At 38.7% G+C, this 18,967-nt stretch overlaps 1 protein-coding gene across 1 annotated transcript; it reads left to right on the top strand.

Annotated features, from left to right (window-relative positions):
- LOC18779330 lies at nucleotides 374-17,395 on the top strand. The gene is made up of 11 exons (XM_020561624.1): nucleotides 374-846; nucleotides 963-1,014; nucleotides 2,636-3,153; nucleotides 3,993-4,026; nucleotides 5,341-6,020; nucleotides 6,106-6,154; nucleotides 6,226-6,351; nucleotides 7,802-7,906; nucleotides 8,042-8,133; nucleotides 8,226-8,379; nucleotides 16,905-17,395. The coding sequence occupies exons 1-11, from the start codon at nucleotides 704-706 to the stop codon at nucleotides 17,169-17,171; spliced, it is 2,220 nt and encodes a 739-aa protein (XP_020417213.1). The 5' UTR covers nucleotides 374-703; the 3' UTR covers nucleotides 17,172-17,395.

The following is an 18,967-nucleotide window of genomic DNA, read 5'->3' as shown; positions in this document are numbered from 1 at the left end:
TAAGGGCAAGAAAAGGCTGTTACTGTTTATTTGAATAGTATATGTCCTAGCAATTTTTGTGTGTGCTTTTTCACCCATTGTCGTGGCAATGCAATGGCAATTACTATTTACATGCGATAAATTTTTTTTTTTTGAATTTTTTGGTATTGTTTCAGACATTTTTTCGAATTTAAAAAAAAAAATTATTTGCTGATATCACTGCTTATCTTACTTCGGGCCTTGCCTGGGCTGGATATCACCGCTGGAGGTGATTTTGGGAGACCGGGGGCCCTTTTTCCTGGGCTGGGCTGTCCGCTGGACCTGCTCTTACGCCAATCCATTTATCACGCATCTCACCTCTTGGAATCCATTCGTCCAAAAAAAATCCTCTCCGAAGTCCGAACCCAGTATCTTCCAAGAGACCCAGAATCAAACGTGGGCTCATCAGCTATAGCACTCTCCCTCATGTGCTCTCGATTGCTCGTGTGCTGTCGGCGGTCAGGTACTGTTCTGTAGCAGCGACGTCGTCTATCAGGTACTGTTCTCTCCTCTGGAACTGAGTCGTTAAATCTTTCGTTCCAGATCGAAATTCGTATGGAGGTGAGCGAATTAGGCAACGATGTTCCAGAGCAGTGGAGTTTCTCACATTCGCCACAAGTGGGACTTGATCCATAAGTTATGGGAATTGATTACCTGAACTGAATTAGAAGAGGTGCACACAAAAATGGCTGCTACTTCCAGTGGTTCCAATATATATTTGCCCAAGTTTGAGTATAAAGTTGATGGTGTTGGTTGGTCGGATGAGCTTGACTATCTTCCATTGATACGACGGCGTGATTTGTTACTGGCCAGTAAGCAAAAATCAAAGTGAGCTCCTTTTCATTTTTCGTTTGTTTTTGTTTTAGGTTTTTGTTCCGTTTAAAACATGTCAATAATATTTTAGGATTGCTGATTGAAGCTTTGTCTTTGCGACATGCATGCAGATCCCTCATTGGTGCTGCTCCTAAAGAAGACGATGAGCTCTCTAAGTCACAAGTAATTTGTTTATCTCCTCGTTTTATTTTTATCATAGTTCATATTATTTCAATTTTGAATTATTGGTTTCAAAGTTCTTAAAGCCTTACAAAGGTGAAAGTTTCAAGCCTTGTCTTATTAAAGCTCAGTAGTACGATTTCAAATTCCGTGTTATCTAGTTTCGTAGTGAACATTTAGAGACGAGATATAGTTAGGCAATAACAAACTTCCTTGGCCCTGTTTTTTATTTTGGACAGTTCTATAACCATTGGCGTAAACAGTTTGCGTGTTATTTATTATGTAAATCCTTATTTTAGTGTTCGATTGATGATTGTCTTTAGGCTATGAAGATGTTTTACAAAATGCCTTCGCAAGATATGTCATGGTTGAATAATAGGGTGATAGGTTGATGCATGAATTTTTCTTCTTGTGAAAAACGCCTCTTGTAGTTGAAAATAATGACCCATATGAGGAAACTAGTGAAGAACAATTGCTTGAAGAATGTGTGCAAAGAAGATTGTGAATATCATATTAATTTTCAGAGAATTTATTTATTGTTGTGACATTGAAGATTACAGATATTTGAAGTTTATTTGGGGAATCTGAAATTAAGGCAACTATGAAATTGTATGCCAAAGTTTTTAGGATTTAATATTAGGTAATTGGAAATTATAAGAGTTATCATGGCTATGGCCTAATTATTTGGCAAAAGTCACAGAATCTTTGCAAGCACCAGGCGAATGCCGAGTTGTTATGCATGAAATATGAACTACTGGATTTTAGCAAATTATCTTTATTGGCAAAACTTACGAAGTCCTTGCAAATGCTAGATGAATGTGGAGAAAAGTACATTTGTGTTTATATGTAACATATAGGAGGTACTAGATTTTGAAAAATTGTCTTGGTTGGATGGGAGAGTGGTTTAGTTTTCCTTATGTTGTTTGATCCACCTATGCTTCATTATTACGAACATGATGAGAATCTAGTTAGAATCTGGTGGAAATGAAATCCAAGAAAGCAGCAAAGCCTCTTCTGAGATGAAGATCAATAGGCTTCATCATGCAGCATGGTAACATAACAGTGGGCCTTGCTTTGGCAAAGAAAGAGTAAAGGCCAAGAATTTTATAAAATGAGAAATCTTAGAGATTTGACTTGAAAAGAGAATTGATTAGAAATTTGAATGTACCTATAAGTATAGGTGAGACACTGGATATATACCATGAAAATAAGAAACTATTGAGGATTTTTCTTTAGAAGATAATTGACTAGGAATTAGAATGTACCTAAAACTCTAAAAGTACAGGTGAGGCACTATAGATGGTCTACATGATCAAAGTGGACAATATGACATGCTTAGGTAAAATGCAACGACATAATTTTGTGAGGCATTTGCCTTGTCAGCTTTTGTCTGACATTTTAACAATCTGCTGTATGGCACTAGAGGTAGTCAAGTTATATCAATGTGCCTCGATGAAATAGGAAGCAGCATGCTAGGAAAAGAACAATTTGAAATCATTTCATTGCAAGCAGTTTGAGTTGGCAACTTGGCATCTGTTCTTTGTCATATGTGATGTTTGTTCTTCCCTCTGCCTTCTTTTTTTCCTTTTTGGGTTGGTTAATAGAATATGTGTATGTTTTGTAGGATGTTTCCTCTGTTCTTTTTGCTGCCCGAGAAGTGGGAGTTCAATTATTGGAAGAAGAAAAAAATCAGTATTCTATAATTCCAAGGGGAACTACGCCTGGATTATTGTGCAGTAAAACTGTGGTAAATTCCTCACTTGATCAATGTTTACAAAATGAAGTTTGCAGCCAAAATGCGAAAATGCCTGGTGATAGTGACTACAATGGGACAGAAGTAAATACTTTAACTTCCTCAAAGCAGATTGCCTGTACTGAATCTGATACAAATGTTGGTCAACCAGAGAACATTGATGTCAATATTTTAATTCTAGCTGAAAATCCATCGCTATCAGAAGTTCATGCCGAAGAAAAGGCTGCTTCCTCTGGCAGCTTGTTGAGTTCTTTTGGAGATGGTATGAGTTGCTTTGCTGGTTCTCCAGTGTCAGCAGTTAAGGTGAAAAGGGAGATGTCTGATCACTGTGCTTATGATCCTCTGGACCACATTTCCTTGAAAGAGCGACAGAAGATGCTGCAATCAAGGTGCCATTTTCTCCTTGATGATTTTTATGTCTTGGCGCAAATATATATATATATATATATATATATATTCAAGTTCATCCCTTCTACACAAACACATTGCAGACATCAAAACTTCAGTTAAAAAATTCACTAGCAATTTGATCAATGATCAACAACTCAAAAGTTTGACCTTTTGACTAGTAAAACTTTACTTATCCTTATCTAAGTTGTGAGTCATAGGAAGTGACATGTGCTAACACCTAAGGGGCCACATCAGTATAAATTAAGTCTTTCTTTGAATCAAATCTAATTCAAGTGTATCAAATCAAGGACAAATCTCAAATTTAGAAGGATTCAACTTCAAGGATTCCAAATTAAAAAACCCATTTGTTAAGGTTTGAGTTTGGGGGGAAAAAAAAACTCATTGGACCAAAGGCCCGAGGAAGGTAAAAGTTAGAGATAAAAAGAAAAAAGAAAAAGAAAAAAAGAAGGCATAGTCCATTTAGTTGAAAACCCACAAGGTTGGCTCACTAAAAGGTTGGGCAAGAAAACCCCTTGAATTATGTTATGGTGCGATCTTTCATTTTGAGGGGTATGCAGGAAGCTTTGAGATGAAGAAAAAAAATGTGGTTATTTGTTAATTGTGATACATGTGTATGTTGTGAGATCAATTGCCTCAGTCGTGAAAATTAAATCAGTGAAAGAAAATAAAAGTAAAGCACCTAGATGACAAAGAGTAAATAAAGCAAAGCACAGCAAGAATCAACATGGTTGTATATATATATCCCAACTTATTTATGTAATTCATATTGCAGGAAAGGGAATAATTTATTAGTTTGTTTTTTTATGGCATTTTGCAGGAAACTCTCGGGGATGGAAAAAGCAGTTTTCAAGGTGATTTATTATCCTTCTAGTGATTGTTAGAATTCTAAGATTAAATTAATTATTGAGAAGCTTGTGGCTATTATGGCTGGAACATTCTTCATCTCCTATGTTACCCAAGTTTAGGAATAACTGTCTTAATGGGCAATGTCAAAGCTTACCATACTCTTTTGCCCTCAACACTTATGAAATGGTACCTGGATCCTCACTTTTGAAAAGTGAGATCAATTCGGTATTTGGCTATTGCCAATCAATCAAAATCTGTTGCTCTGCTTTCTATTCTTTAAGTTGCCCAATGGGTTTTTTTTCCTTTTCTTTTTTTGTTTGAAAAATAAAATTTTATGGAAAATAATACGAACACAGTACAAGACTTGATGAACAAGAGGTCCACCGATAATATACAACTCTCATTTTTTTTATAAAAAAAAATTCTATATTTCGAGGAATACTTGCATTCGGCAGTTTAATACATGAAGGGGTTTATGAAACTAGGATAGGTAAGTTTTTCTCGTATAAAGTGGGATTGGTAAGTCTTTCTCCCATAAACCTCTGACAAAACGCTAAAGGATGCCCATAACCTATGAAGAAAATTGATAGAAAGTGAAAGATCCCTAAAGGCTGGAGACAGAGAGGCCATAAAGATGCCCATAATCTGACTTTTTCCCAAGATCTCTCCTCTTCATCCTCATTATAGTTCTAAAAACTCCTTTCATTTGTGTCCAACCAAATCTCCCAAGATCTCTCCTCTTCATTCCCGTTATAGTTCTAAAAACTTCTTTCATTCATCCCCACTACCAAGAGACATAATACTTTTCACAAAGAATGTTTTGAGGGTGATTGAGGAATCACCCAACTAACCCTGCAACCTCACAACTGCCACCACAGCCCCTCAAAACATGCGGACAATTTAAGAACATGTGAGTTCCAAATTCTCCCTCTTCTTTTGCACAAAATGTACCACTGAGGAGACAGACAGCATTCGATCTTCTTCTTTGCACCAAATTGCCAGTGTTTGATCTTCCATGAGCAATGATCCGTGCCAAAAACGAACGTTAGGAGGAAAACTAGATTTCCAAATCATTTTATCACACAGAGAATTAAATGTCTGACAAGAGAACCCCTGATGAATGCAGTTCCAGTTCCTCCTTTTTGGACTATGTGCTGAAAAACCTGAATACTCTCCAAAGTTGTAATTATTGTGCAGCAAACTCTTGAATATCTTCTTCTCATAAAGTTCTTCAAAAGTGAAAATTGAGTATAATATACTTGTTTGTATAACATTTTATCTCCTATTGTAGAAGCGTCTTCTGACATTGTATTATACAGGGTATTCCAGGGCCACTGTCAAAGGACCTTATCCAACAACTTGCCGATAAAGGACAGGGAGACACTAGTAGTGTCAGTGGAGAAGCTTTAGTTGCTACCCATTCGCCCTATGACAATCCTGCAAGAAATGATTCAGTTCTTTGTAGAAATTCTATGATTAGATCGCCAAATAAAATCATTGTTGGATCATCATTTACGACTGATCAATATTCAATTAACTCCAATAAGTCAACTGATGGCGGAAAAGAATCTGAAAGTGACAGGAAATGCTCATCTGAGAGAATGCCTCCTAATGCCAATGAATTCAGTTCATGTGGGGGACAGGACTACATGCCTACATGCACAACTAGAGCACATTGTTCAACTTCGTCAACATCTGTCAAAGTAAAGGATGAGCCTTGGGATGGTGGTGTCTTGCACAATCTGGATACAAATGTTAGGGGTAACTTCTCCCTTAACATACTGCCAGTAAAGAATGAACCTAGGGCTTTCAATGAACTTAATGAAGATGTGGTAGATCATATGCCACTGCGAGATCGGATGAATCTGTTGTCATCTGGATATGGCTCTGAATCGAGTATGTATATGAACTATGGCTCAATCAAGTACAGCGCTATTGCCTCAGAATCTGCTAAGCCAATAAGCCTCATTCGTCCACGAAAAAGGAAAAAGACTGCCACGTATGCTGTGATGTTTATGTAGATATTTTTCCACTTAGTTTTCTGCCCACTTTTCTAAGGGACATAAGTGCCAAATTAATTGCAGGGATTCTGTTGAAACAGCGTTGGAGGAGGATGCGCCGGGACTCCTGCAGGTACTCCATGTTTCTCACAGTTGCATTTTAAATTTCATTGGGATCAAGACTCATAACATGCAAACTGGCAGGTCTTAATTGAAAAAGGGGTGCTGGTTAATGAAATAAGGCTTTACGGCGAGATGGAGTGTGATGAAGCTCTAGACGAGTCTTTATGTGAAGACAGCTTTGCAAAGCTTGAAGCTGTGATATCAAAGGTTGGCAACAATTCTAATATTATGATATTTTCCACTTGTCTTAGCCTTGTTACAACAATTTCATGTATTGTTCTTGCGGCTTCCTTGTAGCAAAATCATTCTTAAGATCAATATTGAAAATATTTGCTCCCTAGCTGCATCACTGTTGGTGATTTTCCTCAGCAGGGGGTATTTCAAATTCATAGGAGTTCCACATAAGATCGAATATGTACCTTCTATTGGAAAACATTGCTGCTTTTATTTATGGGGATAGCAGATGTGCTATTGCACATTGTGAATCATATATATGGAAACTGCCAGGGATTGTAGTTCTTGGAAAAAAGAATACTAATGAGTGATTAACTGAGGGAATAAATGCTCATTTTATAATTTTGACGTTGGAAAATAGGTCCATTTTAGAATACAAATTAGTTAATAAAGTAATTGATGAGGACATGACCGGAGATAAGTGGAATACACGTGGTTGCTAGTCAAAATGATGGGCTATTTTCAAAATCAACTATCTTATTAGAGTCTTTCACAATGAATTTTCTGATTTGGTTACAATAGGGGTTGATCCTGTAGACAAGCCTAAGAACTTGCTTTCCTTGTTTGGTTATCATGAAGGGCTTGTCTTGGTAGAAGGCACCTTCTTTTTGTGTGTGTGTGTTTTTTTTTTTTTTAAAATGTTGTGTCTTTTAAATGATGACAATGTATAATTGGTTGTATTGAATTAATGAATATGAAGTACATGCGAGATGCTTCACAAGAGAAGACAGCGGGCATGCTTTCCCCTATCTGGTAAAGAGGGTGCAGAGTCAACTTATCATTTTCTCCACTATTAAGAATATGGTGGAACTGGGTTAGGAAGTTTGGGATGGTTTGGATGTGTGAGAGTTTGCAGTGATCAGGAATGAAAGAAAGCCAAAATATAATGGGGATGTGGGGTCTTAGCCATTTGTTGGGTTGTTGGATGGACACGCATAGGTGAATTTTTGAAGATTTGAGTGGTGTTTGGGTGGATGAGCTTTGAATAACCTCAGCTTTTTGTCTTTTCCATGGGTGTCCATGTTGACAGAGTTCATGGATAGCTCCCTTTCTGCTATTCTTCTAAGATTGAAAAGCTGCAGTATGCTAGATAAGTTTGGAGTGGGCGTTATTTGGGTACTGGAAATTGTTGTATTGTTTGTTTCCCTTTTTCTCATAGACTCCTGGTCCACTACTATGTAATTTGATTTTGTTGAGTAATAAAAATGATTGTTTCTTCTTAACAAGAAAATACTGAATTCCATGAGTGAAGATTCTGTTTTGAGTAATATATGGCTGGCCAATTCCTGGAAGTTTACCAGTTTGCTCCTGACGAGAAAGCTCTAAAATTCCTGAAGCTGTATTTCAATTGCATTGAACAATTTAATGTGGCACCCCATTTGCATTACTGTCTTTCTAATGTTACCTTCTTCATTTTGGACAGCTTTTATCACAGCGGCAATCGATTCTAAAGCTTGCTCCAATACGATGCACAAAGGGCTCAAGAGCTAGTTATTGCTTGGCTTGTTTAATTTCACTTGTGGAGCAGGTAATTGGTTTTTATGATCAATTGGTGAGCAAAGCATGACACTAAGTTAATCAATTTAGTTACCTTCTGCCTATATCTTCTTACAAGCTATCTTTCTGTTCACAATAAATCCCATTTTATTTTATTATTTTACAGACCCGATATCTGCAGTTTAGAAATTGGCCTGTTGAATGGGGTTGGTGCCGAGACCTTCAATCATTTATATTTGTCTTTGCGAGACATAATAGGTGCATGATTTGTAGAATTTTTTTCTGAAGGTTAGTCCATCTTCTCGACTTAGACTGGATATTTTTGACATTTCATTATCACTTGACTGCAGAATTGTGCTGGAACGACCTGAATATGGATATGCAACATATTTCTTTGAGCTAGTGGATTCCTTACCAATTGACTGGCAGATCAAGAGGCTGGTGACTGCAATGAAGCTTACCAGCTGCAGCAGGATTTCCCTAATTGAGAACAAGGCATTATTGGTAATTATTTGAAAACATATATGAGATGATTGCTTGTGTATATGGGTCAATCAATGGCACACTTGTTAAATTGATTCACAACTGTCATATTAATGTCGCCAGTCATTGAGGCTGTCTTACACAGCTTGAAAATTAGTTTGTTTAACCTTATACACTTATTGCAAGCATTTGCTGTTTTGTGGTATAGAACATTTAAATCATGGTATATGTAAACTTAGCCTGTTAGGCATGTGGGTTGTCTAACAATCATTTGGATGAACCTGTTACTCTCTGGTTTATATATATAGCAATTTGGTAGAAACCACCTGAAGGATTTTCCTCTTGTGATTGTTCTTTGAACTTTATTGTTTGAGAATCTTTTGACTTCACCCCTTTGTCCTGTGGTGGTACATCTAATAAACAAAGCATTGACTTTACTTTCCATTTGTCCATTTCAAGGTGTTTTTAAAGTTTTGCCACTTCCATTGCATTTTTACTCTCTCTCTCTCTCTCTCTCTCTCTCTCTCTGTGTATATATATATATATATATATATATACACAGAGAGCTTCCGTTGAGAGATCCCTCTAATAAGCTTATTTGAGGGACATCCTCGTAGGGCCCACACCATCTATTTTGTAGACAAAAAGCTTCTAAATCGGATTGGAAGACGTGGAAAGGGGCTTTACCCTGTAGGATACAAGTGTGATTAATGAGGTAGGCAACACTGTAAGAAACCATATACGAGTAAGACACAGGACTCTGCATACCGCTCAAGAGCTGACGAACGACATATATTCAGCTTCGCCATTCTGCTTTGGGGTAGAATAGAAGTTAAAGCCCTATAAGAAACCTTGTTGGATGAGCTGGGACATAAAGTCATGTGAAATGTAATCATAACGAATACTTTGGGTTCAAAGGTTGGGATTTCAAGTCTAAACTGTCAAATATGTGATGGGTTTCTGGAGAATGTTAACTCAGTTGGGGTTCTGTTTTGGGAGGTTGGTTGTTCAGACCATCAATTGTTGTTCCTGTTGCGTGGGAAACCTATCTTCTGTCATTGGTTGGTCTTGAAGTAGGATCTAGAAATGCGAGGTGGGAATGTAGGTTTTGGAATCGATGCTTAAGCATCATCAGGGAGGACCCTCTAGTGTCCAGAGGGGAAATATGTTGCAGCAGGATTGAAAGCGAGTGTTCAGGGAAGTTTTTTGAGATATTGCAGCAGGCTCGAGCATGAAATGCTTGGGTTTGAGTTTGGTGTCAATTTCCAGAGTTTTGTCTTTTGACACATTCTTCATCCGTTTTGCTCCAATCTCCTCCTAGTTAGATTAGGAATGTAGGATGTTTCCAAAATTGGTGTTAGGGTTTTGGTGAGGCTTTAAATAGGTTTTTCTAAGTGCTTTAGCCTCCTTATGTGATCATTGTTCAGGCTTTTGAGAGTTTCTCTTATCTAGGGTTTCAAGAGTTAAGAAGGAATTCAGATTCCTTTATGATTAGAATTCCTAATTGATGAAGCCCACTATTGTGGCTATACAAGGAGATCTGTTGTGCCAGTTCACAACATTTAAACTGAAATAAGAGTGGAGAATGGTGAGAGAAAGAGAGGGTGAGAGAGCGAGGGAAACAGAAAGAGGGGGATGGAAACATAATGAGGGAGAGGTGAGTAAGAGACTTATGCCAAGGTTTTTCAACATTGAAGCAAAGGAGTTCCGAATTAAGGTAGACGATCTATCGTATGGAGGGTCCATTCTAATCTCAGAGAAGGTTAAAGAACGTCTTTTCCATGTTTCCTTGGAACTTAGCTGTGTAGAGTGGTTAATCAATGAGCTGCAGTTAATCCTGGAAAACAAGGTACAGAGTGTCTTCAGAAGTTACAGGGGGGATTCTTACCAAGTGTGGGTAGAAAAGGGTCATAACTGGAAAGGATACTATCTGAGACTGACCAAGTGCGTACACGGTTTCACGAAGTCTGTGGTGATCCCACAGGGTAAGAACGATAGCGGGTGGATTCAGATCAAAGAGAATTTAGCAGGTATTCTAAAAGGGAAAAACAGAACGAGTAGACACTGGTTCACAGAAGAAGATGGCAACACAGCTGTGAGTGCCAGAGACAGAGTATTGGGTAAGACTTACAAAGATGCGGTACTGAATGAGGGGGTGGTACAAGAGCAGGAAAAAGGGTATGGCAGTTCAGATGACACGACAAACTGGAGTTGGGTGGTGGTTTGTGAAAGGTTAGTACTGCACCAGCCCTGGGATGGTATCCGGAAGGCCATGGAAGGCCGGTTGGAGAAAAACGTTATTTTATTCCCTTATCAAATTAATAGGGCTTTCTTCTCCTGCGATAGCAAAACAGAGGCGTTGAAGGTATGTAGCAGTGGAAAACTGGCGGTGGAGGGACAAACGGATGTTTTGCTGTACAGCTGGGAACACGGACTGAAAAATAATATCCCCAAAATCGTTAGCTACGGTGGCTGGATCGGAATTAATGGGCTTCCTATGCACTGGTGGAACAAGGAGTTCTTCCAGCGCATCGGCTTGGAATGTGGGGGATTGCTTCAGGTGGACCAGCGGACCGAAAACTACTTGTACCTGTTTGAAGCAAGAATTAAAACCAGAAAAAATTTCATTGGGTTTTTACCGGAAATCTTGACCCTTACAGAAGGAACAGAAAGTTATCACGTGAAAATCAGACCAATTTCTCCGGCAATCCGGCCCACTAGATCACGGCATGGCCAGCCTAGGATCTCTGCTAATGGGACTGTTCAGGCAGTAGCTGGAGGCGAGGTTCTGACAAGTCAGAGACAGTGGAGGGTTGTTGAAAATTCCCAGGTGGACTGGGCTCGAAGCAATATTAATGAGTTTGATTGGCTCGAGAAGGGAAATCGGAGTTGTTTCAGCGGAACTTCGCAGAACCTGAAGTTTCAAGGTGATGGGACTTCTATCATAGCTGCAGAGAATTTAATTCTCCCTCCTTTTATGTCGGCATTATCTGATAAGGCCACAAAAGACATTGCTTTGACGATGGGCCCAATTATTGGTGAGCCCATTTCGAAACTTTCAGCCCAGTTTAACCCTTTTGGAGGTTCTTTCTCTGAGCCCATTCCTTTCCGGAAGATTAGGTCTTTTTGTGGGCCGAGTCTTATTTGTGGGTTAGAAAGGAATAAGAATTCTGTATCCCAGTCAAAGAGTGTGTGTACGGCGATTAAGTTGAAGTCAAAAACCAAGTTTCTATCCAGATTCGGCCGAGCAAATGGTGATGGAAGTTGGGGCTTTAGAAAAGGTCTATCTCACTTCGACGTTCGTCTTTCTAGTGCAGACGCTCCGCCGCAGGTCTGTTCCCTCCCCCCATCGTCGATCGCTGATAGAGATGATGACGATTCCAGTTCGTCGATCTGCCCGGAATCTGTGGATTCAATGGCCAAAGTACCATCGTCGGAATCAGATTTCGATGACGTTTCTTCTTCGAACGAGGAAACGAAATCTACAGATGCTTTTGCTAATGAAGAGGGGATTCTTCACGAGATTTTTGCTCCTCCCGATGACCCTGGTGGCGTCAATGGGTATGTGGAAGGCTGTTTTCCTACCAATATCCAGTCTGATGAGCAGACGGGGCTTGAAGTCGATGACGACGCAACTTTCGTCCCTGACACCATTCCAGAAGTAATATATTATTCCAGAAAAAGAAGAAAGCGTCGAGGTTATGGACGCAAAGACAGTTTACCTAAATCGTTGATGCACAAAATGGACATATCTTTGTTGCCCCTAAAGAAGAACTTGGCTCACAGAAGACATGGTAAATCTTGTAATTCCAAGGGTGAAACGGGATCGATGGGCTCTGGAAAAGGTAACGAGAAGAAAAGGGATTATTCCTCTCATTAATGAAGATAATCAGCTGGAATATTCGAGGTCTGGGAAGTAGAAGGAAAAGATTACTGGTAAAAGAGCAACTTCGGAGACTCAAACCAGACATAGTAATTTTGTTGGAAACTAAAAAGGAGATTGTGGACAGACAATTGGTCGCTGGTGTTTGGGGGTCAAGATTCAAGGAGTGGGTCTTCTCGCCCTCTTTGGGAAGATCTGGCGGCATAGCAGTTTTGTGGAATTCCCAATCCGTTTCGGTAATCGATTCTATGGTTGGCGAATTTTCTGTATCTATTAGAATTGAAGAGAATATAGGGACAGATTGGTGGCTGTCCGGGATTTATGGCCCTTGCAGACAGAGGGAAAGAAATAGTTTCTGGGAAGAATTGGCTGATCTGTACGGGTATTGCGGTGATATGTGGTGTCTTGGAGGGGACTTTAACGTTGTCCGCTTTTCAGCTGAAAAGTCGAACGAAGGAAGAGTGACTAAAAGCATGAGAGATTTTAATGATTTTATCCAAGAAACAAATTTACGGGATCCCATTCTCCTAAACGCTTCTTTCACTTGGTCTAATCTAAGAGAAAATGCTGTTTGTAGAAGACTGGACAGATTTCTGGTGTCGGGCAGCTGGGAAGAGCACTTCCCTCATTATCGCCACAAAGCTTTGCCGCGAATCACATCTGATCATTGCCCTATAGAGCTGGACACCTCTAGGGTAAAGTGGGGTCCTTCACCATTCCGGTTTGAAAATATGTGGTTGAATCACCCGGATTTTAAGAGGAAGATCAAGCTGTGGTGGGGTGAGGACCAGATTCCGGGATGGGAGGGATACAAATTCATGACGAGGTTAAAAATGCTAAAATCGAAATTGAAAGTATGGAGCAAGGAGGAATTCGGGGATGTTGAGCGTGATTTACGGGAGGCAGAAGCTAGATTGCTGGTTTTGGACCAACGTGAAGGAACTGAAGGTTTGGATCACCTTTTGAGGTCTGAGAGAGATAATCTTCTTCTAAAGATTGGTGATTTGGCCCAGAAGGAGGAAGTCAAGTGGCGCCAAAGAGGAAAAGTAAAATGGGCAAGAGATGGTGATGGGAATACCAAGTTCTTTCACAGAGTGGCAAATGGAGCTAGGAAAAGAAATTACATAGAAAAATTAGAAGTGGAGGATTTGGGAGTTATAGAAGTAGACGCTAACATTGAAAGGGAGGTGATTAGATTCTTTAAAGGGTTATATAGCAGCAATAAAAATGTAGACTGGGGAGTTGAAGGGCTAAATTGGTGTCCCATTAGCCAAGTGGAGGCTGATTGGCTTGAACGTCCTTTTGATTTGGAGGAGTTCAGAAAGCAGTTTTTGATTGTGGCAAGGACAAATCCCCGGGACCAGATGGTTTCTCCATGAGTTTTTTCCAATCTTGCTGGGAGGTTGTCAAGGGAGATCTCATGAAGGTTATGCAAGATTTCTTTCAAAGTGGAATCGTAAATGGGGTTACAAATGAAACTTTCATTTGTCTCATTCCTAAAAAGGCGAATTCTGTGAAGGTTACTGATTACAGACCGATTAGTCTTGTTACGAGTCTTTATAAAGTGATATCCAAGGTCTTGGCTTCAAGTTTGAGGGAGGTTCTTGGAAATACTATCTCCCAATCTCAGGGAGCTTTTGTCCAAAAGCGACAGATTCTAGATGCTGTGTTAGTTGCAAATGAAGTTGTTGAGGAAGTCAGAAAACAGAAAAGAAAAGGGCTGGTTTTCAAAATTGATTTCGAGAAAGCTTACGATCATGTGGAATGGAATTTCGTAGATGATGTGATGGCAAGGAAAGGCTTTGGTGTCAAATGGAGAGGCTGGATTATTGGCTGCTTGGAATCTGTCAACTTTTCCATTATGATTAATGGAAAACCAAGAGGAAAGTTCAGAGCCTCTAGGGGATTAAGACAAGGGGACCCGTTATCTCCTTTTCTATTTACTTTGGTTAGCGACGTTTTAAGCAGATTAATAGAAAGGGCTCAAGATGTTAACTTAGTTCACGGAATTGTATCTGGTCATGATCAAGTGGAAGTTTCTCACCTCCAATTTGCAGATGATACCATTTTCCTTTTGGATGGCAAGGAAGAGTATTGGTTAAATCTGTTGCAACTGTTGAAGTTGTTTTGTGATGTGTCTGGAATGAAGATTAATAAGGCTAAAAGTTGCATTCTGGGGATCAATTTTAGTACTGATGTGCTGAATAACATGGCGGGCAGTTGGGGATGCGAGGTTGGTTGCTGGCCTATGGTTTACTTGGGTCTGCCTCTCGGGGGAAACCCAAGAGCTCTTAATTTCTGGAATCCAGTAATGGAGAAGGTGGAGAAAAGACTTCAAAAATGGAAGAGGGCTTGCTTATCCAAAGGTGGAAGGTTAACGCTAATCCAAGCGGTTTTGAGTAGCATTCCTTCTTACTATATGTCTCTGTTTAAGATGCCTATAGGAGTGGCCGCCAAAGTAGAACAACTTATGCGTAACTTTTTATGGGAAGGTCTAGATGAAGGGAAGAAATGTCACTTGGTCAGGTGGGAAAGGGTGACTAAATCGAAAGAGGAAGGTGGTCTTGGAATTGGCTCTTTAAGAGAAAGAATTGAAGCCCTCAGAGCTAAATGGTTGTGGAGATTTCCACTTGAAACCAATTCGCTATGGCATAGGATCATTAAGAGCAAGTACGGAATTGACTCGAATGGGTGGGATACTAAACGGATGGATAAGGTGTCTTGCAGGAATCCTTGGCGAGAGATTTCGAAAGGGTATAACTCTTTTCTTCAATGCTGCAGATTTTCTGTTGGAAATGGGGAGAAAATTAGATTTTGGGAGGATCTTTGGCTGAAAGAAGGGATTCTTAAAGATCTGTTTCCTAGACTCTCTTCTTTGTCTAGGAGAAAAAATCAAAGTATAGCCTGTTTTGCTAACAATCATGTGTTGCCTCTCAATTGGGATTTTGATTTCAGAAGGAATTTGTCCGAGGCTGAAATAGCAGAAGTGGTAATACTTTTGGATATATTGGGGAATGTGAGATTATACGGTTCTAGACCGGATCGGAGATCTTGGGAGGTCGAGGAGCAGGGTTCTTTTTCCTGCAAGTCTTTCAGGTCTTTTCTTCTCTCTACCACTAGGGATGTCTTTCCCCCTTTCAGCTCAATCTGGAAGGCAAAGACTCCGCCGAAAATTCAATTTTTCGTATGGCTGGCAGCAAATGGTAGGATTAATACTTGCGATTGCATTCAAAGGAGGCAACCAAAGATGTGCTTATCCCCCTCTTGGTGTGTTCTTTGCAAAGAGAATGCAGAAAACATTGATCACTTGTTCATTCATTGTTCGTACTCCCTAAGATTATGGTGGAAGATGTTGGGTGCTCTCGGAGTGGAGTGGGTGATTCCTAAAGGGTGTTTTGAGCTCCTTAGTATCAATCTGAGGATTTCAGGGAAGGGGAAGAGAGCCGGAATCCTTCGTGATTGTCTAGTTCATGCTATTTTCTGGAATATCTGGATGGAGCGAAATCAAAGAATTTTTCAGGGTCATATAGGAGTTAGGGTTGAGGAATTATGGGACAGAATTAAATTTTGGGCATCCCTTTGGGCTTCGGTTTCGGGGCAGTTCAAGGACTATCACTACTCTACCATCATGAGAGACATGATGGCAGTCTTAAGATGATTTTACTGAAGTTTTTTTTGTGTTTTTTAGTGTTTTTTTTACAGTTTGTTTTTCAAGCTTAGTAGGTCAGACTCTTTTTTTGGTCTTCTTGTTTGATCGAGGATTTTTCCTCTTGTTTATCAATACAATGTTTCTATTCAAAAAAAAAAAAAGAGTTAAGAAGGAAATTTACGCGAGTTTCAGTTTTTGTGAGTTTTCAAGGGGGTAATTGGGGTTCTCTGAAGCTCTGAAGAAGAGGTTTGAGAGGAGTGAGGTTACCTAAGATTGAGTGATTAAAAGAGGCTATTTCGTGTTAATAGTAATATTGTTTTTTTAATTAGTGTATTGTGATTAGAGCCCATGAACGTAGCCCCATTTATGGTGGAACCGTGTTAAACCTTGTGTAGTTTATGTGCAGTTTTCTCTTCTCTGAAATTATGATGTGATGTTAGACTGGAAATTGGAGTCCGAAATTCCAAACGGTTGGGCTGTATTACGAGACTCAAAGAACTTTTATTTTATTTTATGTTTAAAAATAACATGATACTGCTGAGAGGTGCAAGGTTTTAGTATACTTTAATACAAACAGTTATAATGCTTATAATGACTTACAGATTTGTATTGGGTGATAAATGCTAATACAGGAGAGTTTCTTGGAAGGAAGCTGTTGAAATTGCTACTGGGATTGGTTCTAAAATTTAGCTATTATAAAAGCTGATTAGAGCTCAAAACTTGGTTACATAAAGTTTTGTGCTATGCTACTTGGTACTGCTACGTGGTATTGCTGTTATTTTATGAGCTATAATGCTTTTTGGCCGAGTTTATTTTTTGCCTTTTGCTGTCAATTCTTTGTGGGTATGTGGTGAGAATTTTGGTTTTGATAATATCACGTTGGATTCTGCTGTAAACATGGTTCATCTGGATGAATAGAGCTTTAATCATTTTAGGTAATTTTTACATCATTTTACAAGCTGAAATATATTTTTGGTTTTAACTGTATCTCTTTCGTGTTATTGACTGGTTAAGGTTGGAGAAGACTTGAGTGAAGGCGAGGCTCAGGTGCTAACAGAATATGGTTGGGAACCCAATACTGGCTTGGGAACAATGCTCAAGTACTGTGACAGAGTTGTTCATGACAGGAAGAATGAAACTGATAGCTCGGAGTGGAGATCAAAAATAGGAAAGTTGTTAATGGATGGTTACAATGGTGGGGCTCTGATTGCAAGCAACATCCCAAAGAAGGTTCTCGAGTGTAGAGATGTTCAAGGCCCTGAAATCAAGTTGGAGCTCTAAAACTACCAATGATCTTTCTTATACTTATTTTAGGCACAGTTTCTTTTTCTTTTTTCTCAAGGTCCTTACATAATTTGAGCAAAAAAAAAAAAGGTCCTTTGTTAAAGTTGAGTTTATTTTCTCTCTGCCGTTCGGATTATAATATATTAACCTCTCCACACGCGCTTCCGCACTTGTGAGAGGTTTTTAAAAAAAAAATTATAATATATTTTATAATTAAAAAAGATGATGGATAGTTGTGTTCTATAAAAATAGGATTCATTATCTAATTTTTTTTTTTAAATTTTAATTTTTTTAAATATGAAAAAGTGTGAATTTACTATATTATTCTCATTTAATTAATAATTTTAATTCTTAATATTTGCATTAACCAATGATATTTTTTGGTATTTTGAATGTTGAATCATTTTTTGCTTTTTGCTTTATATATATAGATATAGATGGTTAATTGGAAAGAAAGAACAAAACTACTATATATTGTTTTTTTAAATATATTTTTATGTTATATGATTTATATATTCTTGCTTGTTTTAGTTAAATGAAACTACTATATTTAAACCAAAAGTAATTTACATGAGCATAATTTAAGAGAGAGGATCTGTTGTCCTCAATTTGGTGTTCCCTTCGTGTACTCTTCATAGTTTTTTTGACACATATCCTATAACCTAACCCGAACTTAACAGTGTTAACTTTAAATCAATTTTAAAAACTTAAAAGTTAAAAAATTAAAAACAAAAAATCAACGACACTGAAGTCTCCACCTGCTTAAACGGGCAGCCACTCACTCCAACATCTGTTTATGTATCTTTCTCTTTCTCTCTATCCCTCCCTCCCTCTCTCCCTTCCTCCTCTATATATCGTTCTTTTCTCTACCAATCTTGAAATTATTTTTATTTTTATTTTTATTTTCAATTTGCTTATTTTGATAATTCTGGGTTAATGGGTATGTGTTTCACTTTTGATTTTTGGGTTTAGTTTTGTTGTTTTTGCATGTGTTTACAATGAAAGGGACTGCTCTGCTCACTTGGGTATGATTTCGAGTAAGGGTGGTTGATTTTTATTGGTTGCAGAGGTTTAACCCACTACTAGATCGTGAACCGAGGGTGGCTTACGTTGGGTGGCTGGCCTATGGTAGGGTAAGAAAGGGTGGTTGACGCTAGTGGGATGGGGTGATTGGGGTGGGTTACTGTTGGTGTTTGCTAGGCGGAGGGACTTGGAAACAGTGGTTGCTATGATTTATTGTTATTTTGTTTTTCAATCTTTTTATTTTATTAAGTTAACACTATTATATTAGGATTAAGTGATAGGACACTTGTCAAACATTTAAAAAAGGGACATGAAGGGGACACCAAATCCGCTCTCATAATTTAAAGGGCCTCATTTTAATTTATTAGCATAATTTAAAGGGGCCTCATAAATTTTATTTTGTTGAAACTGTTAAAAAGTCTATTTTTTACTCTTAACTAGTTGAGTTTTAGCCAATAGGGTCTAACCAAACGAAAAAGGCCTTGACTTGTAAGCTAGTGCTTTAAAGTTCGAAACTCCATGACATTGTAGTAATGTGTGTATAAAATGACAGGACCCGACCCGAATTTCCTCTTGAAATCCGTGACGAACCTTGCTTCCCGTCCGATATCTACCCGATGCCAAACCCACTTTACCAAAAAAATGCCCTTTATCCCCAATTTAAAGAGATAAACCATTCACTTTTGCCAAAAATTCTGCAAAGTCTCTCTTGTAATTGGAATAATTCCCAAATTACAGTGCTTGTAAACAAGTACAAAACTAATCCCAAC

This window comes from Prunus persica, chromosome G4, assembly GCF_000346465.2.
Source record: "Prunus persica cultivar Lovell chromosome G4, Prunus_persica_NCBIv2, whole genome shotgun sequence".
Taxonomy (NCBI): domain Eukaryota; kingdom Viridiplantae; phylum Streptophyta; class Magnoliopsida; order Rosales; family Rosaceae; genus Prunus; species Prunus persica.
Note: the sequence above shows the minus strand (reverse complement) of the source record. Positions and strands in the feature narration are given on the sequence as shown.

What these genes read in the sequence shown, in the direction of transcription:
- LOC18779330 (XM_020561624.1), top strand. Translation starts at nt 704, where the DNA reads ATGGCTGCTACTTCCAGTGGTTCCAATATATATTTGCCCAAGTTTGAG. An exon ending in GCCAGTAAGCAAAAATCAAA is followed by an intron (nt 847 to 962) that starts GTGAGCTCCTTT and finishes ACATGCATGCAG; the next exon opens with ATCCCTCATTGGTGCTGCTC. An exon ending in ATGAGCTCTCTAAGTCACAA is followed by an intron (nt 1,015 to 2,635) that starts GTAATTTGTTTA and finishes TATGTTTTGTAG; the next exon opens with GATGTTTCCTCTGTTCTTTT.